The sequence below is a fragment of the Terrapene carolina genome, unplaced genomic scaffold, assembly GCF_002925995.2.
Source record: "Terrapene carolina triunguis isolate 2854851 unplaced genomic scaffold, T_m_triunguis-2.0 Scaffold439, whole genome shotgun sequence".
Classification (NCBI taxonomy): Eukaryota; Metazoa; Chordata; order Testudines; family Emydidae; genus Terrapene; species Terrapene triunguis.
The window spans coordinates 13,799-37,947 of NW_020664790.1; the positions used below are offsets into that span (position 1 = coordinate 13,799).

The window sequence follows — 24,149 nt, forward strand, 5'->3', positions numbered from 1 at the left end:
ACAAGATGTGAAAGATTCCTCTTTGTATTATCATACATTAAATGGGCCTGAAGAGTAGTGAATGGTAATCCTTGGGGAAGGCCGAAGGGTTGGCATCTTGATTTTACCTGTAATCTGAAAGTATTTAATTTCAATAAAGAGTATGAGGAATACTGTATGTATAGCTCTCTATTTGTGAACAACCTGCAAATTGCTTCATTGAAGCCTAAAAAACCTTGACTTTTCAGCTTCTCAGTTTTTAATTGATAAGAGTATAGGAAATGGTGATGGTAATTATTTCAGGTGCTTTTTTCTGCACTCCTTAATCAGTGACTCAGCTTTGTTTTCCAAGCTAATAACTTTTTCAGACCATTAGTCAAGGGCCTCGAGTATTTAAAAGTAAGACAGAGCTAATATAACTATATTGTGAAGAGCTGACATCTATTGTGGCCTGATACCTGATTTAGACACTTACATAGTTTACTTGAGTCAGACTATGACGGTGAATTGTTGGTTTTTTAAATCATTTACAATCACATCTGCCTGCAAATATTTCTATAATCCACCATTATCAGCATAGCCATGCAATACTAATCCCTGTAATCAGAGCCTATTGGCCCAGTAGGTTGCGTTTAAAATGCAACCTCTACCTTTGCACATGCTTATTTTGTGCATACCCTTTGCCCGTACAAACAACATTTGCGTGAGCAAACAGAGCAAACTAAAATGTGCATGTATAAAGTAATAAACACCCAAATTAGAGGTTTGGCGACCTTTTATTTCCCATTAGTTGTTCCCCTGTAAAGCAATAATTTCAGAAAATTTGGACATGTATATTTTCTATTTGAATATCCAGTAAAACCTTTTAATGAAAAACCTGAGCAGGTCACTTCATTTCTAAAAGCCCAGTTATAGCAGTGTGCATGTGCAGAACCTTTCCCCACAAATATTTCATAAGGATTTTTAAGCCAGAGACCGATCTGTATTCCCTTTGTAACTTTTAGGTACAATGAGATTGCACCCTTTATTGAGTCTGTACAATAGCCCCAAGAGACAAGGAACCACAACATCTCAAAATGATAATCGCAGCTCTCCTGCTGTTGCATGAGGAATTTTTCTCTGTCTACAAACCCCATGAGAAATAAATTAAATGAATAGGAAAACCCCCATATTTACTGTAAGTAATTACATAGTTGAGAAGCCAATACAAGCAAGGAGATTCATAATTAAGGCTGACACTCCAACTTTAACTACTGTATTAAAAAAGATATTACAAGCAGTCCAATATCATGCATAGTGTGACATATGCAATTCCAAGGCAGAACAGGATAAACTGAGGGCAGAAACTCAGCCTTCCTTTTGAATTAGCTTCCTTTTGCTACTTTAAGTCACAGTCCAAGCAGAGAATAACAAATAATTTTGTTAATATGGCATAAATACGTGTAGGGTAAAATGATCAAAAGTGCCTATGTGGTTTAGGAGCCTAAATCCCACTGACTTTTAAAAGGGCTTAGGCACCTATATCACTTAGGTGTTTTGAAAATTTTACCCATGACTTATTACTGACTTACGTTAGACACTTTTGGGAGTGAGTTAAAAGAGCACAGGCTGATCAATGGGATTATTCATGTTCCTAAAGTTAGGTACAAGCTAAATTACCTTGTTGAATTTGTGCCTAATAATTTAGACCATCTTCACTTAAGTCAATGGAGCTAAATCAGTTTTGCCTTGGAAAGCTATAATAAAAGGCATCTTTCATAACACTAATTCAGTTACTATGAACTTCTGACAAACAGCAAATCTCTGCATGTATATGTACTTATTCCCAACACTTGCAAACCAAAGTACATATGTCAGAACACCATCAAATAAGAATAAAACCCTCAGATGGCATTAAATCACACTTTACTAGTTATTTCAACCTTGTCATTTAATGAATGATAAATTCAGAAAACCAGGAGACCTTTCTGTGATAACTGCTTATCTTGTTTGTACTTGGCCAGTGATGGTCACACAGTTTCATTTCTTTTAAATAAATCAAGTGAGAAATGAGCAAAGCAACATGGGAAATCTATATAGAAAACAGTTGCTTCATGGATGTATATAGAGATAAATGCAAAGCATTACACAACAGCATATAAGTCTGGTCAATTAAATGGTATTTTGTGGTCATGGTCACAGTTATGATATGGTTAATCTGAAAAACCCTAATTCCAGTATCTAGATACAAGATCATGAGTTGATAATCACAATAAGCTATGTGAAATCTTCTTGATGGACTGAGGAAACTGTATAATATCTTCTCATAATGTTGTCATTAATCAATGCCTGTTTTAATATTCTACTCCCTAAAGACTAAGTGAATATAGGCCAGAAAAAATATAAAGAAAATTCTTGTCTTTTATCATATCCGTTGCACATTTTAGTATATTCTTTTTTTATCATAGGGTTTGTTACTAAGTACTATTAATACCTGCTCCGGCTGTTAATTAAGATTGGTTTGAGTAGATTATATATCAGTTCTACAGACAAATAAACTAGACTAAGTTAATTTCTGCTTAGAGTTGCCAGCCCTCCAGGATTGTCCTGGAGTCTCCAGGAATTAAAGATTAATTTTTAATTAAAGATATGTCATGTGATGAAAACTCCAGGAATATGTCCAACCAAAATTGGCAATCCTACTTCTGCTGTTTTCCAACTTGTCAATAAAGTGTCCTTAAAAAGCAAGTTTTAATATTAAGAACTCTTATAATTCCTGCAGCATCAGTAACTTTCTAAGAATTAAACAATATATCAATAGCAAGGAAATTTAAAATTACTCATAATAAAAGTCCAGTGGAAGAAATGCATTGCTTTATTTATCTTTTGTGCATCTATCACCTTTGCAACACATAGGGAGAAATGTTTTTATTAGCTAATAATCTACTTGATGCACATATACAGCAATAAATAAGTAGTTTTATGCGAAGGTTGTGTGGTAAGGAATCAATCATGAACCAAATTTGTGGGATGTATAGCTACCTCTCCAATAATAATAATGTGTTCTCCCTGTGGCGTCATAACTTGAAAACGGTAAGCCTCCAATTTAATGTTTAAATCTAGAAAAAAATAAAAAATAAGGGACATAAGATTATTATAATCCAATATATTTATTTACAAGGTAGAGAGAGCATGCATGGGATGGGTAAAGGAAGTAGAATGAATGCCAAAAATTTGACTTTTCTCTTTTTAATACAAGAACGGTTAAAACTTGTTGCTTCATTTACTTTTCTACCATTTTAAAATATTCCTTTGACTTTCAGTATTTATAGCTGTCAACGCCATTCAATAGATTCATATTTGCAGATTCTAAGGTCAGAAGGGACCACTGGATCATCTAGGCTGACCTTCAGTATAGCACAGACCACTCCCCAAAATAATGCCTAGAGCAGATCTTTTAGAAAAACATCCAGTCTTAATTTAAAAATAATTGGACATGAATTTTGTTTCTGGTTTTATGTACCTCAACATGAATCTTCAGGGCACTGATATAGTTCTTGCAGCTGAGAGTACCATCATGCACATTTGTTTGCGTGACTTCATCCTCTGCTCCCACCAGGTTATCTATAGTTTAAATTCTCTTTCCTTTCTCAAAGCATTTCTCCGTAATCTCTAAACTATATTTAATATTGCTAAAGCAAACAATCAACAGTTTAACACAACAAATCTATCTGATGAAAGAGGGACTCAGGAAATGATGGGCCAAAATTAAGAAAATAAACCTCAGAGTGAATTTCAGAGATGGTGTTCCCTGAAGCTAACATAATTTGTCCAAGAGGCTCAATTTCACCCACATTTCATTTAGCAACTTCCAATAGCACCTCCCACAAATATGACATTAGGAACTTGTTACAAATAACATTTAAAGATAGGGTTGATGACAGTTGATGTACGCAGATTAAAATCAGGCTCCTGACGTCTTTTTCACACCAGTTTTTCACCACAATAACTTCAATGACTTTATCATTGTTAACTCCTGATTTATACTGATTGGGTGACCAGACAGCAAGTGTGAAAAATCTGGATGGGAGTGGGGGGTAATAGGAACCTATACAAGAAAAAGACCCCAAAATCGGGACTGTCCCTATAAAATCGGGACATCTGGTCACCCTATATACTGATGAGATCAGAATATCAGGGGCCCGAATCTCAGAGGAGCTGGTCACCTGCCTTTCCTATTGACTTCACTTGGAATTGTGGGTTCACAGCTCCTCTAAAGTCAGGACACATTCAATACGACTACTCCCATGCTTCAACTTAAGCTTATGCTTAAGTGTTTTGCTGCTTTGGGGCCTGAGTTAAGACTGCAGCTGATAGTTTAAGCACTATCTTGTAAACTTTATTCTAGAAATCATTGGAATCAGCAACTAATATTTGAAATAAATTATTGCTCAAATCTCATGATGTTCAAATAATTAACTAACTATGGCTGTTTTGAAAAAAGAAAACAATTCTAACTGATACTATCCAGTGTTTCAGAACCTATGATAGTCTTTGCTTCTGAACCTTTCTCTTTCACTTATGCCCATGTAGAAGTGAGCAGCTCTGCATCTTTTTACACCATAAGAACTATGGTAGTCACGTCACCTGTAGTAACACTGCTTTAAACCTGTTTTTTATTAGTCTGCACTTCCAGGTTTACCACAGGATATGGTCTCGGCAAAGAGAGTTGTAAAGTGACTCTGGCATAATTTATGGTAACAGTCTGAGACAAGTCTAACGTTTTCAAGCCAAGAACTGTCAAATACACTACTTTCCAAACCACCCACAAAAATAGCTCTGTCTGCTTCAGATAATTTGTTGGAGTTGATTTTTATTTGAAAGGAACACCAATTTAAAATCTAAGCAGTTTAAAAACACAGTTATTATTGCTAAACATTGTATTAAGGCAGAGCCCAAAGGTCCCATCCGGATTGGGAACCCATGGTGCTGGGCCTTGTACAAACACAAGGAAGAGCCAACAGGAGCTGCTGGATGCTCTCGGGTAAAACCAGGCCAGTTTTTTTAAGCACCTAAGTATGGACAGAAGATCCTGGCTTTAAGGCCCCATTCTTAAAAACTTTACTCATTAGCTGTATGCAGAAGGAGACAGGAAGTTAGAGAAGCGAAGAAGTCAAGGTCACAAGCACAGAAAAGGAAAATTATTTTGGTGGCAATATCCTCTGATGGATTGTGGTGGTGAAAAGTGGGAAAGAGGGAGGCCAGGGAAGAATAGTCATCACATGAAATAACTAGGCTGTGGACTAATGTCTTGGCAGCTGGGGGAGTGAGCATAGTGTGAATGCTATGGAGAGATCCTGCCTTATTCCTTGCACGGGGGCAAAGAAAGGCTTCCCGCACCATCTGCATTCATCCCTGTGCAATACGGCAGTAGAGGGCAAGCAGCAGCCTTTTATTTGTAATGAGCTTTTCATCGCCCTCTATTTTGATGACTCATCAATTACTTTTTCTTCAATTCAAATTGCTCTCTCTCCTCTGCCTGCGATGCAAATCAGGGCAAAGTCATGGAACAACTGAGACATTTTTATCACTGCAGGTTTCACCTTTTGGTTATAGATTTTGTTGCAAACTTCTTTAGACCTCAAAACTGAAAGAAAATGGACAGATTCCTCAGCACTTACAATGTACTGCATCTACACATGATTTGATATATTTAAGACTTAATTATAAGACGTTAAAAAGAAGGCAGAAATTTCCACCATATGTTTTAAAAATGCAGTATTCAGTTTATGTCACAGAAAAACTTGTAAACTTGAAAAAATGACTGTATATTCATTACCCGCCTAAAATAGTCAATTCTCTTGAGGTTTCCATAAAAAGAATTATATCACAATTGGAAAGATATACAGAATTGATCCAAAGATTGGCTTTTATTGGTGGAAAAAATTAACTACCTTTATATCTGAGAATATGCAATTTAACAAATTATCTGTAACACCAAGATTCAATGTGGAAGGAAAAATTAACAGATGAAGACTGTTGTGGTTCTACATACCATTGAGTTGGCAAAACATAAGTGTTGTATTTGTAACGTGTTCAATGTCTCCTACAACTGGCTGTCTTTCCGCTACTGCTGTACTTAATTCAACTCCAGGCAAAATGTTGGTCTCGGGTAAAACCAATGTAATGAAAATCAGAATTGGGACCCATCATGCCCATTCAGAACTACAGCCCCACCACATTTATTTCCTATGCCTATTCAATTTTTCCCATGAAAGCAGCTTTGCCTTTTCCCACAATATTTTGAATTTGGTTTCAGAAAATAATTACAGTATTATACTCAGCACACTAAGATTGTATATGTTCAAAGATTGTATATGTATTAAAATAAGGGCTAAATTGTGGCTTTGCTACAAGCCCCGTGCAAAGGGCAGCAGCATTGCTGCACTGATCCGGGAGCAGGATGGAATCAGATTGTCACTCAGCCTACCACCTGATTTCCAGTTTTGCCCCTTGCTCTGGTGTAAAGGGGCCTTAATGAGAACCAGGCCCAATATGCTCAGTTTCCAATAGAAACTAGTACTTCATGTAGCTCTCCAAGACCATTAGCAGGCTCTGGAGGGAGCCTCCTCCATCTCTGTGAGTAGAGAGATTGGTTACACTAGTATGGTCTGAATAAAGAAAGTGGCGGAGGAGGAGGAGGGAAGTAGGGGTGTGGAAGAGGAAATCCAATAGGCCTTCAAAAAAGCAACCTCCACAGTACGAGCACCATGAGCTGAACTATGTCACTGGACATTCTGGAGGGTGTTAGTCTGGGATGACACAGTTTACAAACTCTGGGCCTGATCCTGAGAGTTGCTGAGCACCTGCAACTCCCACTGAATTCAATGCAAGTTACAAGTGTTCAGCACCTCTCAGGATTAGCCCCTCTGTTACTGCTTCTGATCTGCTGGGCACTGCAGAGTCATCTAGAATCATAGAATATTTGGGTTGGAAGAGACCTCAGGAGGTCATCTAGTCCAACCCCCCGCTCAAAGCAGGACCAACACAAACTAAATTACCCCGGCCAAGGCTTTGTCAAGCTGGGCCTTAAAAACCTCTAAGGATGGAGATTCCATCACCGCCCTAGGTAACCCATTCCAGTGCTTCACCACACTCATAGTGAAATAGTGTTTCCTAATATCCAACCTAGACCTCTCCCAGTGCAACTTGAGACCACTGCTTCTTGTTTGGTCATCTGCCATCACTGAGAACAGCCTAGCTCTGTCCTCTTTGGAACCCCCCTTCAGGTAGTTGAAGGCTGATATCAAATCCCCCCTCACTCTTCTCTTCTGTAGACTAAATAAGCCCAGTTCCCTCAGCCTCTCCTCGTAAGTCATGTGCCCCAGCCCCCTGATCATTATTGTTGTCCTCCGCTGGACTCTCTCCAATTTGTCATCCCTTCTGTAGTGAGGGGACCAAAACTGGATGCAATACTCCAGATGGGGCCTCACCAGTGCCAAATAGAGGGGAATAATCACTTCCCTCAATCTGCTGGCAAAGCTCCTACTAATGCAGCCCAATATGCCCTTGGCCTTCTTGGCAACGAGGGCACACTCTAATCCCCTGGTCCTTTTCTGCAGAACTGCTGCTTAGCCAGTCAGTCCCCAGCCTGTAGTGGTGCATGGGATTCTTCCTTCCTAAGTGCAGGACTCTGCACTTGTCCTTGTTGAACCTCATCAGATTTCTTTTGGCCCAATCCTCCAATTTGTCTAGGTCACTCTGGACCCCATCCCTACCCTCCAGCATATCTACCTCTCCCCCAGCTTAGTGTCATCTGCGAACTTGCTGAGGGGGCATATATCTAGTTGATATTAAAGAAAATTATCGTACTTAGGGAAAAATAACAAGGGAAGAAAGAATATGTTTGCAATTATACAACAATAACTGGCATAGCACATCAGCAGCAAGCTCCTAAATCTTAGATCTATCTGAACTCAGCAAATGCCGTCCGTTCCTGGCAGCAGTACCAGACTGGTCAAAGATTGAATCCAGAATTATCATTTTATTAGTTTCTGGATCACAGCAAGAAGAGGAAAACTCTCCCCAACGTAGCTGCTTCAAGAGAGGGCAACTGGAGTACATTTCTCTCACTTGGCACCTTGTACTGGGGTCATTTCACTGATTAGGAGAAGATGGCTGAAGCTACTATGTGTGGGGCTAGTGATTAAGACAAGATAGAGTTGTGTGTGAGTGTGTGAGAGAGAGAGAGAGAGAGAATAAATAGCTGGCCGTGTGTGTGTGTGAGAGAGAGAGAGAGAGAATAAATAGCTAGTGTGTGTGTGTGTGTGTGTGTGTGTGTGTGTGAGAGAGAGAGAGAGAGAGAGAGAGAGAGAGAGAAAATAAATAGCTGGCCATGGCAACAAGATTCAAAAGTGACTTCAGAACTCGCAGACCGATGAACCTGTGGGGGGAGTAGTAAAAAGAAGAGTCTGAAAATGAAGTACAATGTACAGGCTTCAGTCTGGATTCCATCTCCCAAAAGAAGGAAGAAGACATGGCCAACACCACTTCTCTTATAGCCTCTCTTTGCTGAGCAACATCTGACATCTCTCAGGCAAACAAGTGTTGCAATTACATTTGGCAACAAAGGGGAAAAGGAGGCTGGGGAAAAGAGGCGGAGATAGAAGAGATAACTGGAATATGCTGGTATGCCCCCTCCTGCACTGTCAGCAAACTAAAAAATGGGGGGGGGCGCATGGGGGAGCAGGAAGGGAACCTATAATATTGTGAAAGCAGCAATGGAACAAAACGAAGTCTGACGAAGAGCTCCTCAAAAAGTGAAAATTTGACCTGTTTGCCACTTTCATCCTTAGTCAATACAGATGTCTAAGTCAAGACACTCATAATGTGATGAGGCACTGGGCAGGCAAAGCACATTAGCTCTTTTCTAACACAAACCATGCTTAAGTTAACATGATTTCTAAATTAAGAACAGACAGGGCCTAAGAACTAAAACATCCCCATACCCAAGTGGGAAAAAATGATGTGGGCTGATAGGTTTGGCAAATGAGGAGGAATACCAAGGCAGACAGTGGACAGTACACTTTGTTCTGCGGAATGTGCCAATTTATTAGTTAATGCAATTATTTGCTTTGTGCTAAAATAAAAGTTTGAGTAATTATGATTTTAGTAGCTTAACTAACGTAGTAACTTTACTACTAAGAAGTTTGTATTGGGGCAAGTCCCACAACTGGCATATAGCCAGCGCCTTAACTTGCCAACAGTCAAATTTATTGCTGTTCCACTTTGCTAGAATTCCTTTCATTGGACTCTTTGGAACGTTAACACAACTAAAATGTCATGACAATTTGGTGAACTAATGGCACACCAGGCATTATGGTGGAAGTTTACTGTGGGAAACTTCATGTTGAAAAACATTTTGGCCAAATGAATCCTTTTCTTTGCAAATATGAAGCAAAAATGTAAAATACAACAGACTTCTGTGTCCTTCCGCAAACACTTTCAAAAATGTACAGGAAGGATTGTTGAACTATGTCCTGGTTGTCTGTAGTAATTTGCAGTAAATCAACAATCTGCTTACAATGTATTTTCCTATAATCCAAATCAATAAAGCATACCAGAGATCTGTCATATTATTTCCACAATATTTCTATCTAGTATCTTTTGCTCCTTTTATCTAGTATCTTGCTTCTATCTTACATCTTTTGTATGGTGACACAAATTCTGATCTGACGTTACTCTAGCATAACTAAGATCAATATCTGGCTAATATCAGTATCTCATGCCTCTGCACAATACTGTATCTTCAGGTACGACATTTTTCCTTTCCACAAAGATGTACATATGCTCTTCCTTGCAAGTTCCTCCTGACTATTCACTTTGTTCAGTTAACTTTCCACCTTTAACCAGACTCTCTTGCCTACAATATAAAACATAATAAAAATTACAACACAACCAAACTAATTCCTTCCCACTCTCCTGTAACTATAAAATGGGTGTCAAACATAAGCAATCCAAATCACATGAGCTTGTTGCATCTCCTGCCTTGCCAGCTTCTGTCTGTACATTATCTAACTTAGCACCTAACCACACATCCTTTACTCATTAAACTAGCTCCAGTGAAGACAATAAAGAGTCCCTAGAACCTGAGCCTGCAATCATTACCAGATATAGTGCTATGCGGGGTAGTAAGCATTATGTCCATTAGTATTTCCACAATCAGGTCCCTGTATCATAAGTTCTTCAGAGGAGGGCTTTTGGGTCAGTCTGCTCTCATTTATGTCAGTGTGAATGCAATTCCACTGACTTCAAGGATGTTACTTTAATCAGATTTATAATAGTGTAACAGATCAAAAATTGGTTCTTTGTTTTGCATGTGTCTGTAAAGGTCCATACCCACCAATGATGCTATAAAATAGTTTCCAGAGCTGTGTTTGGATGGATCTTGCAATCAGCTGCCATTCTCATATGAGACCGTTTGGACACGGACTATACAGTCATATTCATGGCCTGTCTTCCCCATGCATATTCATCTTGCTATCAATTCCTTTGCTTAAGCTCCAGATTTTAATCAATTTTCAAATGGCAAAAATCCAGCTATAGCAATTTTCAAATTCCTTTGTGGGGTGTTTCTTATAATCAGTTCTGCTACAAATCTGGGACTCTGCTTTGTGGATATCTTTTACGAGTTAAACTCTGAAGTTCAAAACCAGATTGTGTAAGAACTTGAAACCAGTGAAATTTGGCCAGTATGAGGCTATTTTCATGAACCACAGGCTTTAGATAATTCTTCGCTGAATGCATTACCAGCTGTAGACTAGAAATGGAACAAACCTAATGGGTTACAACTGTTATACAATCCATAACATATCAAAATATGAAATCTCCTATAGACATATAATTTGAAACATTCTGTGTGTAGATTGCTAGCAACAAACTAACATTTGTGTTGTAGCTAAAAAGGCCACTGAAGTATCCACATTCTTATACCCTATGAAAAAATATGTTTTCAATAGAATACGCTCTGCCTCCAAAACAAACATCCTTTATTCTAAAATAAAAGTTCTATTAAATATTTTGTATTGATCTTCTCTTCTGTTATACCTTATGGGCCCAATCCTACAATGATATGCATAATGAGATAAGGAACTTCTGTTACTAGTGCAATGCAAGCCTTTCACAACAAAATCTGTAACCAGGTAGCATCCTGCTACCTCTGTCTTCTAACATGGATCGGAATTCAGACTTACATAGCTCTTTATGGGTATGTCTAAACTGCAGTGTAAAATTGCACTAACCCAGGCTTTGTGCCCAGGGTCCCCCGGGGGTGCAGGTTCTGAGCCTGAGTCAAGCCGGGACCCAGGGTTCAAGCCTGTTGCTTTGCAGTGTAGATGCAGCCCCACTGAACTTGTGATCTGGGAGTCCACCAAAAGTATCCCACAATCCTATGGGCCGACTTTCTTTGTCCTCTGGACAGTCAAGTTTGGTGGACAGTCAAATTTTCCCACACTACACCACAAACAAAGGAGGGTGGCCACATTTTGGGAGGGTGCTAGGAAGTGTGGGATATGGGTGGTTGGACTCTGGCCTGCATAATGCTGCATAGATACTGGAGCCTCAGGGTTCAACAATTCCTAACCTGGGGTTACAAGTGAGTGTAGATGCTGAAGCCCTAGGTTAACAAACCCAGGGACTGGTAACTCGAGTTCTACTAATCCTAGGCTTACATTGCAGTGTAGACATACCCTATGAGTCCCACAAACCTTTTGTCAAAGCAAAACTTTTTAATACTTCTAGCTAGGTACAAGTTTTTTTGAGATGCAGTTTTGTGGGTTGGAAATTAAACTTCTAACCCTTGATCACGGAGTTGGGCCTTCTGGATCAGTGAAACTTCACAAATTATGAGCCCTAGAATGCCGAGAGTTTAAACTCAATTTATCAGTTATGTTTTGAATTTCACCTTTGCCATTCAAATGAGCCAAAACCAAAGCTAAACTCAAGGGGTGCAAGACAGTGGAAAAATAAAGTAACAAAAAAAGTTCAGTGAAACCCATGCTAATTTAAACCAGCAAGTTTAGCAGCGGTTTAATTAATACTTATCAGCAATAACAGAGAACAAACCATCAACATACATGTCTCTTACTGTGATTAGATGATCACATGAAACTATCAGAGATACTTGGCCTGATAGGTCAAAGGATTTCTTTGCCTGTGAAGGATGCTGAAAATCAGCAGAAGTTTAGGAAAACTTTAGGTAGCCACCATTTTGATAAAGGTGGTTAGGCTTTATTTGGGGGGGGGGGGGGGGGCAGGAGGAGTTGTTTTTAAATGAGACTGGCTCAAATATTAATTTAGATTAAAAATTCTGAAACATTTTGAGCAGGCATCATTGTTTTCTACAGGCTTGTCTATTTGTAGAGTTATTCCCAAATAGCTATTCCTGATTTACTTCGTGGTTGGATGCTCTTATTCCAGAAAAAGAGTATCCACACATAGATTAATTATTCCTGATTAACTCCATTTTAAATTCACACCCTACCTTTCATGTGTAAACAAGTCCATATTTCAACATTATGGTGAATGTTGAATGTTCAATCCAAACGGAACGTAATTACAGTGAAATAAACCCTAGGGAAATGATGGGAATTGAGGAAGGTAGGACAGGATTAATGTTTTATTGTCTTTGTTGGCACAAAAAGGAGAACTTCTAGGTAGCCCATAGGGCTGCTTCTGTAGTAAGAACAGTGAAACATCTGTCAGTCTTCAACTAATGCTTCCTGCAAATTACAGGTTGTTCAGGATTTCCAGAGGGTTAGTTTTTTTAATCAAACAGACAGAACCTTTTGGGCTCCTACATACTTGCTTTAGAGCATTCTTTTAATATTTTTATAGAGAACAATAATATCCAGAGATAATAGTAAAGATTAAGGCTTTATGTCATCATTAGAAACGCTGCAGCTGAGTTGCTGCAGTGCTTCAGTGCAGATACTACAAGGATGGGAGGGGTTCTCCAGTTGCTGTACTTAATCCACCTCCCCAAGAGGTGGTAGCTAGGTGGATGGAAGAATTCTTCCGTCGACCTAGCGCTGTGGAGACTGTGGGTTAGGTCACCTTAACTACCTCGCTCAGCAGGTGTGGATTTTTCATACCTCTGCGTGACATAGCTGGGTCAATCTAACTTTAGACCTGGCCTAAAAGCCCCTGAGAATTGGGAAAAAGATGCTTTGGGATCTATGCAGCAGGTTTCCTGCTCCTTCCTCTGAAGTGCTTCGTGCTAGGGAAACGGGAATCTGGGCTAGCTGGACCATTGGTCTGATCCAGTGTGGTTGTTTCTATTACATAAATTTAACACTGATCAAAATTAGGACATCATCCAAACTGGAGGAATAGCCAATGTACAGGGGGAGAGAACTGAACTACAAAAAAATTAGAGCAGCAGGGACTGCACACGGGGGCTGGAAGTGGGAGGGAATTTGCTACGAATAAATCTGTAAATTCCACACCTTCAGGAAGAGAAAATAAACAGCACAGATAAAACATGGGGGATGTAAAGAAGCAACAACAATTGTCACATTAAAAAAAATATATTCTTCTCGTCTTTCCGGAATACTCTCTTTCTTTTACTTTTTCATGTAACCTGATACTATAATTGCCTCAGAGAGGGTATGGTAATGGGAGGTGATCCCCTTGCATCTTAACTTCAATGGTTCAGAATGTAGAATTATGGGAACTACCAAGGCAAAGTTTAAAAAATAATTAGGGTCAGATAGGCAACTGATCATTGGCTGCCATCACTGAAAAAATTAGGTGAGTACAAGAATATTGAGAAGATGTATCTACGCCAAACAATATTTTTGTCCCACCACATTAGTTTCATTTCCTTGTAATACATTCTTCATTATAAAAGGTATTTTGGCTTTTTCTTTTAGTAATTACACTAGCAGCATTGGAAGGCAAGCATACATTTAAGGGAGCAGCATGAATGTACAACACAAACTGCTCCCCATACATGGAGCCACTTTAGGGTACTACAGAAAGATCAATAGACCTTAATTCGTCTTTTTAAATGAAAAATTGATTTTTTCTGATAATGAACCATTTTTCTCACTTTGCGGGTGATGCCTCTGTGTGAATCACTGTTAAATTTCAAAACTTTAAACTTTTTTCTTTTTAGTGAAAGAACATTGGTACTTATTGTATGGGAAGAAACCAACCAACCAAAAATGGACAGAAATGGCAATATTAATTGCTCCAGTTTGACTTTTTGGGACCAACCTCAAATCTAAATTTGTCCCCGAGTGCTTAGACAGATACATGCTGTTGCATAAAAAAGCCCTTTCACACAGCATGAGGTACTTCAGAGGAAGGCTGCCTTTATGACCGCACACTGTTATTCTACACTAGGGAAGTTTTCTACATACTTCCTGCCACTGCTATCATCAGTTAAGCTTGAACTGGTGCAGCATGTAACGAAACTTACAAAGTTCAACACAGAATGCAGAATTGACATCTACATACCAAACAGCAGCTTCCAGCTGCACAGCAGACACAAAAGACTAGCTAGTTTCATAGGAATGGATAAGAGAACAGGTCCTATATATTCTATATACATTAACTGTTCTAGACAGGGACACTTTTTGGGTCTGAAAGGTTATTGTATTATGTCCTCATATGAATGCTAATCAATAATTTTGGGCAACTGACAGAGATACACACTTTAATACACCAAGAAGAATCTTAGTCCTGGTCGCAGACTACAGTTATTGGGTAGCCTGAAATATTGGGGGGAAAAATCATTTCAGGTCTACCCAAAGCAACTTTTTATTCTGATTTTTCAGAACCGCCAGATGAACCAAAAAGTCGGTTATTTGCACAGTTCTACAATTATGGTGGTGGTTTTGTGTGATGTGGAAACTCTCTTAGGAACTGACCTCAGACCTATTCATTTCACACAGGCTGAACAGCCAGTAAATGTTTCTTCCAGTTACTAACAAGGGGCTGATCCTGTAAGCACTCAGATTTGGGACATGACGCATGGAATTATTGCAGGATTGGGCCTCCAGACTGGATCAGAATCATCCTATAGGTGAAATATTTTTATATAACATTACCAGTCCCCCTTATAGTAATAATCTACAGATTCCTGGTGATCAATATTCTGATTTGTGGGAAACATTTTAAGTTTTTATGGTGGGGAAGTTATAATTAAATATTATAAAGTTACAGCCAAAATTAAGTAGACTAATATTTGACTAATAAATTTCAGAGAATCACTGGAAGTTTTACAAGAAGGTAGCCCAGTAACTCATCTCTTAAAGACAATAGTGGCATAACCTACAGGGAATATGAGTTGTAAAACACTAAGAACTGAATTTTAAGTACTGAAACAAGTAGGGAGGATATTCAGGGGCGTGGAGTTGTTCATATAAAGTTAATGTTACAATTAATAAAGAAGACATAAAAAATGAAGACATTACTAACTAATCTAGACTGGCACCAGAAAATCTGAATAAACTGGTGAATTTTCTATAAAAACTAAACTGGGAAAACCAAAGATAATAAAATGTGTAGAAAACTGTAAATAATGAAACTGAAAATAATTAAGAGGAAATACGTTATGACAGAGTGCTTAAAGGGGCAACTTGCCAGGGTGATATATGTGCTCATATAAATTCTACAAGACAGATAGTCTTTGGAACATTTAGAGAATCATTTTGGCAAGTGTTTAGTTATCAGTTTGGAAGGATAATTCTAACAGAAAAGCTTAATGAAGGTCTCTGTACTTTGAATAAAACATTGGTTTGCAATTAAATACCTATACTGCTATCACAGTTTAATACAGGAGTTATGGTATGAGCTAAGAATATAATTTAGAAATTAGAAGAAAATTATGATCTCCATAAGATACAGACTTAAGCAGGATTTGGAGATGAGAATGTGGTTTATAATGCTAAAAGGTTTGTTCCCTAATGTTTTAAACTAATATTTCCAGTAATGTTGGGCCAAATTTATACAGATAATCAAGTTTCTTTATATTTGCAAAGTATGATAATGAGAAAACCCAGGTTGCAAACTTACTTTAAGAGGCTGAGGTGATACCTCAATTAATTTGAACTTGCAATAGAGGTCCAGTTAATAAATTTTAAATGGTTTAAAGGTTAATTACTAATTATATTTTAATATAATTAATCACAGGATTTCATTTCACAAAAATCTTTCTAAAACACACCAGTGACTAGGTAATCCAGGAGGCTACTGTCCTGCTGAATGTATTCTTTTGGCAATGATTACATGAACCAGTCAGCTCATCTTTTACACCCAATTTATTTTATAAGTAATCTGTATTATCTGGAGATTGCTGCAATAACAATACATGCAGCTGAGAATTCAAGAGTTATAATTTAATTTCAGAATTCATCTACTTCTGTAAGGTTAATAATCTTAACCTAAGATTAGTTAACTTCTACAGTGCCTTCCAGGAGGGAATCTCCAAGTGCTTTATGTATGTTTATAGTCCAGATCGCCACCTCCTGCAGTAAAACCCATGGGGAGGGAATCTTCATGATAACCTGCTTGTGGAGTTTTTCTCCCTATTATTCCACTGGGAGAGGCATGGGGTGGGGGGGTCAGGGGTTCCCCTGATCCCCATAGTGGATGTTGCACGACCCATCACAAACCCGGCAGATCCCCCAAAAGCCAGCACCAACTTTACTGAGGCTCTGTATCTCTGCAGTGGCTCTGCCCCCAGAGACCCACCCTTCTGGTCTCTGACAGCATGATGACTCTGTTGGAGCTGCAGAACCAGACTCCCCCAGGATGCGGTAGAACCCTGGGGGAAGGGGCACACCAGAAAGGATAACAGAACCTTGGGCTGTATCAGCTTTAATGACTCAACTCCAAAGTACCAAATAGAGGAATAGTTGTGTGACACTCCTCCAACTTGCCCCGTTTTCGCCCACTCCTACTGTGTGGCTGTTGGACCCATGGAGCTAACTTCAGTTCCCCTGGTTGGCACAAGCTGAGGGAGACCCATGCACGGAGTGCTTCCTTCCAGCACAGATATAGAAAAGTTATGAGCCAGTTCTTTTATCCTCACAACACACCTGTGATGTAAATAAAATTTCCACTTTGTGGACAGGAAAACTTAGATACATAGGCTCAGATCCTCAAAGATATAGGCTCCTAACTACCACTGAAATCAACGGGAGTTATGTGCCTAAATACCTTTGGGCCATAACAATTAAGTGACTTGTTTAGGTCACACAGAAAGTCAGTGGTAGACTCTGCCCCAGAATCAACTAAATTTCATCCTGTGGCTTAGCCACAAGACCATTTAACATCATTTTCTTCCACATTAATGAAAAAGTGCCTTTAAATCTTGACATCTCTCATAGCAGTTCGGTGGTTCTACCAAATACATTCCATTAGGGTTTTTCTAAGATATGAGAGAGAAAACATACTGCTTCCATTTTTGAAAGCTAGTAGTAAAAATGCCAAAATGCCAATGAGTGTTTGCTGTGGGCTAACTATGGGACCAATCCTGCAAATACTTGGGTACAGTATAATGGGATGTGTCATCCATGTAAAGTTAAGCACATGCGTTAGTGTTTGCAGGATCAGGTATATGATTCTCAGACTAGACTACTCTATTTCAGAAGTCAATATTTATGCATTTGAGAACATTACTCTTGTCAGTAGTTCCACTGTGGTCAAAGGGACTGCTTATGGAGAAAAAGTTATTTGTGTGCTGTTTACATGAAAGGTAAGTACCCAAAGATTTGGATAGATCAAGAGTGTGCTACATGTCTAAGATCTAAGTGATTTAGGGACACTGAATGGGACCACATCATTATGGGTATGGCTTCCCTGCAGGCTCACCCTTTCCTCTTTTGAAAATCTCACCCTAAGCTATTTCCTTTTGATTTTTAAAGCAACGTGATGAAATTAACTTCCAAACTTCTTTAAGGCTGATACTGAGTTTATTTTGCTGAGATTTCTATATATACTAAATGTGAAAAGGGGAAGGGAAAAGAAAGAAGAGTACAGGAGGAAAAGTCAGTCAACATTATTCAACATCATTTTAATTTCCACCAAGAGAGTAATATAAATATATTAAACACAAACAGAACACGTTTTGAAAAGACCATATGGCACTATTACAGTGTTTTAGCTTGATACAAATGTAATCTGTAATTTTATAAAAATTATAAGAAAGTATAGGAACATTTTTAAGTAATACATCAGTAAAAATAAATCTCAACATTTTAATAGTACTTTGAATATTCTTACAGTAAGAATTTTAAAAGTGCTTTTTAATAACATTGTTGTAACTCAACATTAGTGCAGTGTGCCAAATAGATTTTAAAGCAAATATTTATAGCGAGTTGTACAATTTTCTATAACTAGCAGACTCAAGAGTCTGAGAACTAGTGTTAACTGAGGTAAGTATTTCAATTACAACTAAACATTACTTAAGTACTTTACATGCTGATTCTATCACTAAGAGAAAAAAGTTGACATCCTTCATGTGAAGACAGAAACCCTACTCATGTCATGAAACCAGCACTATATAAGTGAACATTTAGAAGGCAAAGAAAAATGGCTTCTCCAAAATATTTATACTACTTAGAAAACTATGATCCTATGCCATAGACTGTATTTAATACAAAGATCAAATTCTTTACATTTAATAGGTGCACCCAATTCTCCACTGAATAAATTATTTTGTTGACAATTCATGGCATTCCAAGAAAGCCCGATTTCAAGATTTTGTAGTCAATATATCTCAGTAATAAAGTAAGCCTTATTTAGATATTTCACAGTATATTTACCTCTGAATTAGTATGTGATTTTGTTTACTATCAGTGACAGTATCTTACTGCTATGTCTACTGCCAAATCTTTGAGCAAGTGAAAAGTGCAAGACTGTAATAGAACAAAAACCAGCTGCCTACTGTTACACTATCCAATAATAATGGTAAGAGGGCCGCTGTACTTCTGAAAACCATGTGTAACTCTTAGGGTACGTCTATACTTACCCGCTGGTTCGGCGGCAAGCAATCGATCTTCTGGGATCGATTTATCGTGTCTTGTCTAGACACGATAAATCAATCCCGGAAGTGCTCGCTGTCGACGCCGGTAATCCTGCTCCGCGAGAGGAGTAGGCGGAGTTGACGGGGGAGCCTGCCTGCAGCGTGTGGACCCGCGGTAAGTACCTTTAAGTTCGAACTAAGATACTTCGACTTCAGCTACGTTATTCACGTAGCTGAAGTTGCGTATCTTAGTTCGAACTGGGGGCTTAGTGTGGACCAGCCCTTAGAGATGCCTCAGAGGTAACCTTTTCAAATTATATCATTTTTTTAAATTAAAGTTCTTTATTGACTGTCTGAGGATGCAAAAATGTTGACTATTCACCATTCTTTTGTTAAAGCCCTTATTTTTAAAGAGACAGGAAACAGAGTTGAAGAACCAATCCCTTGGCCCTCATTTGCATATTATAGGACCTGAATATTTCTTATTCAAATTTGTAGTTTGTTTAGAGAGAAGATTTTAGTCAGTATGAGAAAAGGGAGTAAAATATAAACTAATTCATTTACTTTATAAGATGGTATGGTTTAAGAAGTCAAACAATTGACCATTTTTCTCAGTATTACTCATAAGAACTTTTATACAAATATTAGCACTGAATCAATAACTAGAGATGAATTGCACAACTATCTCTCTATCCCTTCATTTTAAAAAGTAAAATATCATTCCTTTAATTCCAATAATTTGCAACATCCAGTAATGTTTAATCTATTTTCCATCTCTCTTTTTACAAATGCATTAGGAATGGTTTAATGGACATACAAGTAGATATATTTTTGTTAATTACTTCCCAGTACCAAACTTAAACATGGGCTAGAAAATAATTAAAAATAATGCAGAATTATTTTTATCTTTTCTTGACAGAAAAGGCTGACAGCAGTGTCCATACTTATTGCAAAGAATGTAGCTAAACAATTTATTAATAAAAATGATCTGATAGTAATATATACAGTAAGAGGGGAAACTCAATAGTTTATAATTAATTCAAATTATCACCCCTGATTTTCAAATGATCACTCGGTAATTTTTATTTTTGGATAATAAATTCTTGATCACTATTGTACTGAATTCTAAATTCACTTATTTTTTTGGAAAGATTTCCAGTGCATGTAAATGTGAGAGATTGTGATTCTTTAACATTTTGAATTATCTGCTGATGTCAGATTAACCAGAGGTACTGAACTTAGAGCAGAACATTTACCAAATAGTGTTGCACGATCCTCATTATTATTACAGGAATAATAAATATACAGAGAAGTATTATGAATTATTGAATGGGGGAAATATTTCTGACAATTGTTTGGATCAACATGGTTCTCTAATGTTACAATAAAATGTGCCAAAGTGCACAATTTGCGTTACTAGGATATTGTGGAAAATTCTGCCCAAACTACATGCACATTGTCACAACTGTCACATTACCCTTCACACCTCTCTTGTCTGTTCCTCTCTTTCTCAATACTGCTTCTTTCTCTGCTAGTCTTTATCTCATCTACTTATGTACATTTCCAAAATGTACTATCAAAATCCAGAAAATGTAGGTACAGCACAAAAACAATTCAATTTGCATTTTTATTGTCCTTGCAATTATTGAGAAGCCCTCTCATTCAAATCGTTCTACTCTGGGCTTAACATTTCCCTCCTCCCATCTACTGAAACAACTGCACCATTACTAAGTGGCCTGGGACAGTCTTTAGAGCCTACCCGTACAACCCTTTCAATAACACAGTAGACTTTCCATAAAAATAAGAGAAACAATTAAAGCTAGTTATACTATATATTATAAACAAAAATACACTGCTCTTGAGTATATCTCTAAATTAATTCTCAAAGATCTGCTGCCTTTCATACCATAGCTACTCAAAAGTGCTTCAGAAGCAAGTTAGACACTTGCAATCATTCTGGGACTAGCTAGTATCTCTACTTTGTTAATGTTTTATAGGCAAATAAATCTTTCTCTCATGTTATATTATATTAACCCTGACAGAGCTGGGGAGACTTTTTGTTCCTATATATATAAACACTATACAATTAGTGAATTTTCTTTCTAAAACAGTACTGTCTTACTGCAATGACAGGTTAGTTAAATCTAAAATAGATTCTCTAATCATCAGTTCTACCTTGGGGTTTTTAGCTTCACTGGTTGCTAGCTCCTTGTCAATAAGCCCCAGGTTGTGCAAATTAAGAATGGAATCAGCAATTATCCGTGCTGTCCTCTTCTGATAGCCTCCAGATGTCACCATCAAGATAGGAATTCTGTGGCTTCTGGCAGCCCTGAATACCGCTTCATCTCTTTTAACAATTCCCTGAATATTTACAAAAATGAAAAACAAAGTGAAATGATATGAATGTCACTTAGTTTTATTTTTACTGGTATGGATTTTGTAGCCTGTAGCTTATGCTTTTATGGCCTTATATACATAAGAAATTACCATTATGTGATCTATATGTTTGATTTTCTAAGAGGAATACAATGAAAATCTGTTAAATAATTATTTAAATTATTTAAATATCCCTCTAGTAGTGTATCAAACAGTATGCTTTGGCTTTCTATACACGAACTTTTCAAAGACTATTTATTATTTGTATTACAGTGGTGAGTAGAGGTCACAACAGATTGGAGCCCCATTGTGCTAGGTAGTGTACAGACTCATAGTAAGATAGTTCTTGCACAGAAAACTTAGACATCACAGAAAAGGGGTGGAAAAATGAAGCATTATCCCCATTTCACAGATAGAGAACTGAGACTAAGACATAATAGCCCTGATTCAGAAAGGCATGCAAGCACATACTTAACTTCAGCATGCTTAGGATCAAGCGACTTGCCCATGATCACATAAGACATTCCTAGTAGAACCAGGAACTCAACCCAGATCTCGAGTCCAAGTCCTGTGTCTTAATCACAAGATCAGCTTTCCTCGTCCTTTAAAAAGGGTACAATATTACTACTATAAGAACCTATCTACGTACTGTGCAGTTGAATGGGGTACTTCATGATCCTGACAGTAGAGAATCCAACAAGAGCACCACTCCAGATCTATTTCTTACTAACAGAGGGGAACGTTCTAAAACATGAGACTAATAGGACAGACTAGTGATCAAGAACTTCTATACTGTCACTGAACTCAGCACAGTAAAGAATACCCATTCTTTACTACATGCAACAGAGAAGTAAAGTTTATTAGGTTCAAGAAACCACCTTTGAAGAAAAAGGGAATACAGAATTACTTAATGAGAAAACATATTAAAATCCACATATATGGACAAAGTAAGGACAATCCTAAAAGACACATAGTAAAACCCACTACAACTCCTCTCCAAGACAATAACAACAGTAAGAAATGTAGCTTCACAATGGACTGTTCAGAAATCAAAAGGTTAAAAAATTACTATAAATAGAGAAGGGGAAAGGAACTAAACAAGAATATTGAAAATCACAACCGTGAGGAAAGAAGCAGCCAAACAGATATAAAATGAGTCTGTGCAAGACAAAGGGGTTAAGAAAAATAAGAAGATCCCTTATAAATGCATCAGGGAAAAATACCGGGGGGAAAATTAGAAAAATGAAAAAAGGGTGAAAATGAATATTTAAATGTGTCTATTTTAACTATTTTTTTAAATCTGTCTAAAGATTTTTTGTTTGTTTGTTAGTTTGTTTAAATGGTACTGTACAAGGACAAAGGGTTTAACTAGGAATAGTGAAATGAAATTAAGATTAAAAATTTAGGATGAACATCAGCAACAACTCCTGTGTAGCAGATTCTTAAGTGAAATAGTAGAAGCTTCAGCAAATTGTACATTTTAGAACAGACTGGACTCAGATGTAGAAAAATATACTATAATGAAAAATTCTGAACTTGCAGAAGGATGGGCTACATAACCTAATAGCTATGATTCTGTGATTCACAGAAATCTAAAAAGGAACAACAATCTTTGCACGGCTAGAGCATTTTCCATCCAAGGATGTCAAAGTGCTTTACTAACATGAGTGAATTAAACCTAATCATCAACAAAAATGATTAGGGGTATGGAACAGCTGCTGTATGAGGAGAGATTAATAAGACTGGGATTTTTCAGCTTGGAAAAGACACAACTAAGGGGGGATATGATAGAGGTCTATAAAATCATGACTGGTGTGGAGAAAGTAAATAAGGAAGTGTTATTTACTCCTCAGAACACAAGAACTAGAGGCCACCAAATGAAATTAATAGGCAGCAGATTTAAAACAAACAAAAGGAAGTATTTCTTCACACAACACACAGTCAGCCTGTGGAATTCCTTGCAAGAGGATGTTGTGAAGGTCAAGACTATAACAGGGTTCAAAAAAGAACTAGATAAATTCATGGAGGATAGGTCCATCAATGGCTATTAGCCAGGATGGGCAGGGATGGTGTCCCTAGCCTCTTTTTGCCAGAAGCTGGGAATGGGCGACAGGGGATGGATCACTTGATGATTACCTGTTCTCTTCATTCCCTCTGGGACACCTGGCATTGGCCACTGTTGGAAGACAGGATACTGGGCTAGATGGACCTTTGGTCTGACCCAGTATGGCCGTTCTTATGTTCTCACACAAAGGAATAATCCATATCTTAAATATGGGGAAACTGAGGCACAGAAAGACTATTAAATAGCTTGTTCAATATCACACAAGAAGTCACACAGCCAAAAATAGAACCTAGATCTCCAGATACTCATTTATGTGCTTTAAGCATAATATTATCCGTATTTTGTTTACAACTGGGAGTTTAATTCAAACATTTCGAGTAGAAAATATTCTTACCAGAGTCCAAACACTTTGAGCTAAAATTCTCCTTTGCTAATCTTGGTTCCCATTTCAAGAAGAATAGTTTTAAATGAAATATATATATATATTTACATCAGAGAATAGTTAAGAATAAGAACTATTCTGATGACTGTTTGCTTGCTTAACACTTTGCAAATTTATCAATTCAGCATTAATACTGAGCTTCTCTTCTATCATCGATGACAATGGAAAATGAGCATCATCACTCAGACAACTAAACACCAACCCCATCGCATGCTATGTCATTATTCAAGCTTCTTCTGAAATGGCTGTATCCTAAAGTATTTTAGCTGATTTCT

At 37.7% G+C, this 24,149-nt stretch overlaps 1 protein-coding gene across 5 annotated transcripts in view; it reads right to left on the bottom strand.

Annotated features, from left to right (window-relative positions):
- Positions 1 to 2,837: 2,837 nt before the first annotated feature.
- Positions 2,838 to 24,149, bottom strand: part of HDAC11 (histone deacetylase 11) — an 80,372-nt gene continuing 59,060 nt past the window's right edge. For 2 of the 5 annotated variants that reach the window (XM_029913069.1, XM_024208795.3), the window contains exon 10: positions 19,928 to 21,352. In XM_029913069.1, coding sequence (XP_029768929.1) covers positions 21,110 to 21,352 — 243 coding nt within the window. In that variant the 3' untranslated portion in view covers positions 19,928 to 21,109. Of the gene's footprint in view, positions 3,078 to 19,927; positions 21,353 to 23,576; positions 23,651 to 24,149 lie in introns of those variants that run through there. The other 3 variants (XM_024208796.3, XM_024208798.3, XM_024208797.2) reach the window with 3 other exon arrangements.